At 57.0% G+C, this 1698-nt stretch overlaps 1 protein-coding gene across 1 annotated transcript; it reads right to left on the reverse strand.

Moving 5' to 3' along the window:
- Window positions 1-629: 629 nt before the first annotated feature.
- Window positions 630-1334, reverse strand: CLDN2 (claudin 2). The gene has a single exon (XM_050963741.1). The coding sequence runs from the start codon at window positions 1332-1334 to the stop codon at window positions 645-647; it is 690 nt and encodes a 229-aa protein (XP_050819698.1). The 3' UTR covers window positions 630-644.
- Window positions 1335-1698: the final 364 nt, after the last annotated feature.

A 1698-nucleotide genomic window follows, 5' to 3' on the forward strand; every position in this document is an offset into this window, starting at 1 on the left:
CCCCCCCTCAACCACTCCTATGTACAGTAAGTGCTTCATGGCCAGTCCCAGCAAGCTCACCCCTGACCTGTCACCCTGTCAAAAGCTCTCCCACCCGCTGTATGACTGCACCCTTCCCGTCTTCCCTGTCCTTCACCTGCAGGTGGGCGGCATTGGCAAACATGCCCCTTGTTCTGTGTCCAGTGCACATGAGCACACAGGCCAGTGACCACTTGTGAGAGCCAGGGGTTGGGGCCGAGTTCCACAAGTCCATCTGTTGCTGTGCCGACTGAGCACTCACCGGTCTCTTGGGGACGGCCATCTGGGATGCTGCTCTTCCTCTTGGTGCAGAAGGGGGTTCCCAATGGAGAGCGCTCCCCTGGGCTTGTGTGTTGCTGCCTGCCACTTGCGGGGGCTATGGCACAAGGCCAGAACCAGCCTAGTCCATGCAAGCTGCTGAGCGCCTTGTGGCAGCATTGGTCAGTCAGTGGAAATTGGGATTCAAGGACAAGTGCACGAGAGAGACGAGCTCAAGTGATTGGCTTGGCTTCTCTTACCTCCCCCAGTCCAGTCCTTCTTAGTGGCCCCCAAGGCAGGTGAGGTACCATCCAGGGTTTAGATACCGACTGCCTTGCTGCTGGGGAGTTGGCCAGGCGTCAGGGCTCCTACACGTACCCTGTCAGGTTGTAGGCACTGAATTCGCTCTTAGGTTTTTGAGTATGGCTGATGGACGGCCGGGGGGTTGCCAGGGCTTTGGATTGATAGGCGCTCTGGTAGGCTGTCTCAGACTCCCGGGGCGGGCAGGACGCGGAGAGTATGCAGCCGCCAAGGAGGGTAAGCAAGGCTGAGACAATGCCCAGGTACATCGCCTCCCCCATCTCATACTTGGCACTGTCCGGGATGAGCGGGTTGTAGAAATCCTGCAGCACCACATGGGTGTTCCACACCATGGGGATGAAGCATAGCACACCCCCCAGGATGAAGATCACCCCCCCTGTCACTGCTACCCTGTCCTTGGCAGGGGAGCCCTGGGCGAAGATGGTGCACTTCATCCCCATCACGGAGACAATACAGGCTAGTGAAGAGATGGCGCAGGAGGTCACCATCAAAGCCTGAGAAGCCTGAAGGTCGGAGGGCAGGGACAGCAGGGAGTTGTAGATATCGCACTGGGTGATGCCAGTGCTGTAGATGGCACACTCCATCCAAAGGCCCTTGGTGAAGCCCACCGCCGTCACGATGCTGGCACCGATGTAGGAGCTGTTCTTCCAGTTGGGCAGGAGCGTGGTGATCACGGTGCCCAGCAACCCAAGCCCCCCCAGGATGAAGCCCACAAGCTGTAGCCCGACTGAGACCATCTTCAGTTGCTTTCCTCACCTGGCTGTGGCTGACTGCTCCTGCCTTTCCTTGCTGGCTGCCTGGCTCCTCACCACTAGCCCCTTTCCTGTCTTTCTATTGTCCCAGCTCTTAGAGAGCAGCTCGGCAGTCTGGGCTCACCTCCTCCCCGGTTCTTGTATGTTAGGTCTGTGGGGCTATCTATGTGGGGGTGGGAGAGAGGGGAGGAGAAACTCCCTGAAAGGAAAAAAAAAATCCATAGCAGATTAAATATTTACTAGAGACTCCTGAGAGATGCCAAGTGCCCTTTCACCTCCGCTATCATTTCAAACAACCTTTCGAGAGAAAAAGCCCCCCAGATCATAAACTCTGCCAAAGGAGTCTAAA

The sequence above is a fragment of the Gopherus flavomarginatus genome, chromosome 8 (assembly GCF_025201925.1).
Source record: "Gopherus flavomarginatus isolate rGopFla2 chromosome 8, rGopFla2.mat.asm, whole genome shotgun sequence".
In the NCBI taxonomy this organism is placed as follows: domain Eukaryota; kingdom Metazoa; phylum Chordata; order Testudines; family Testudinidae; genus Gopherus; species Gopherus flavomarginatus.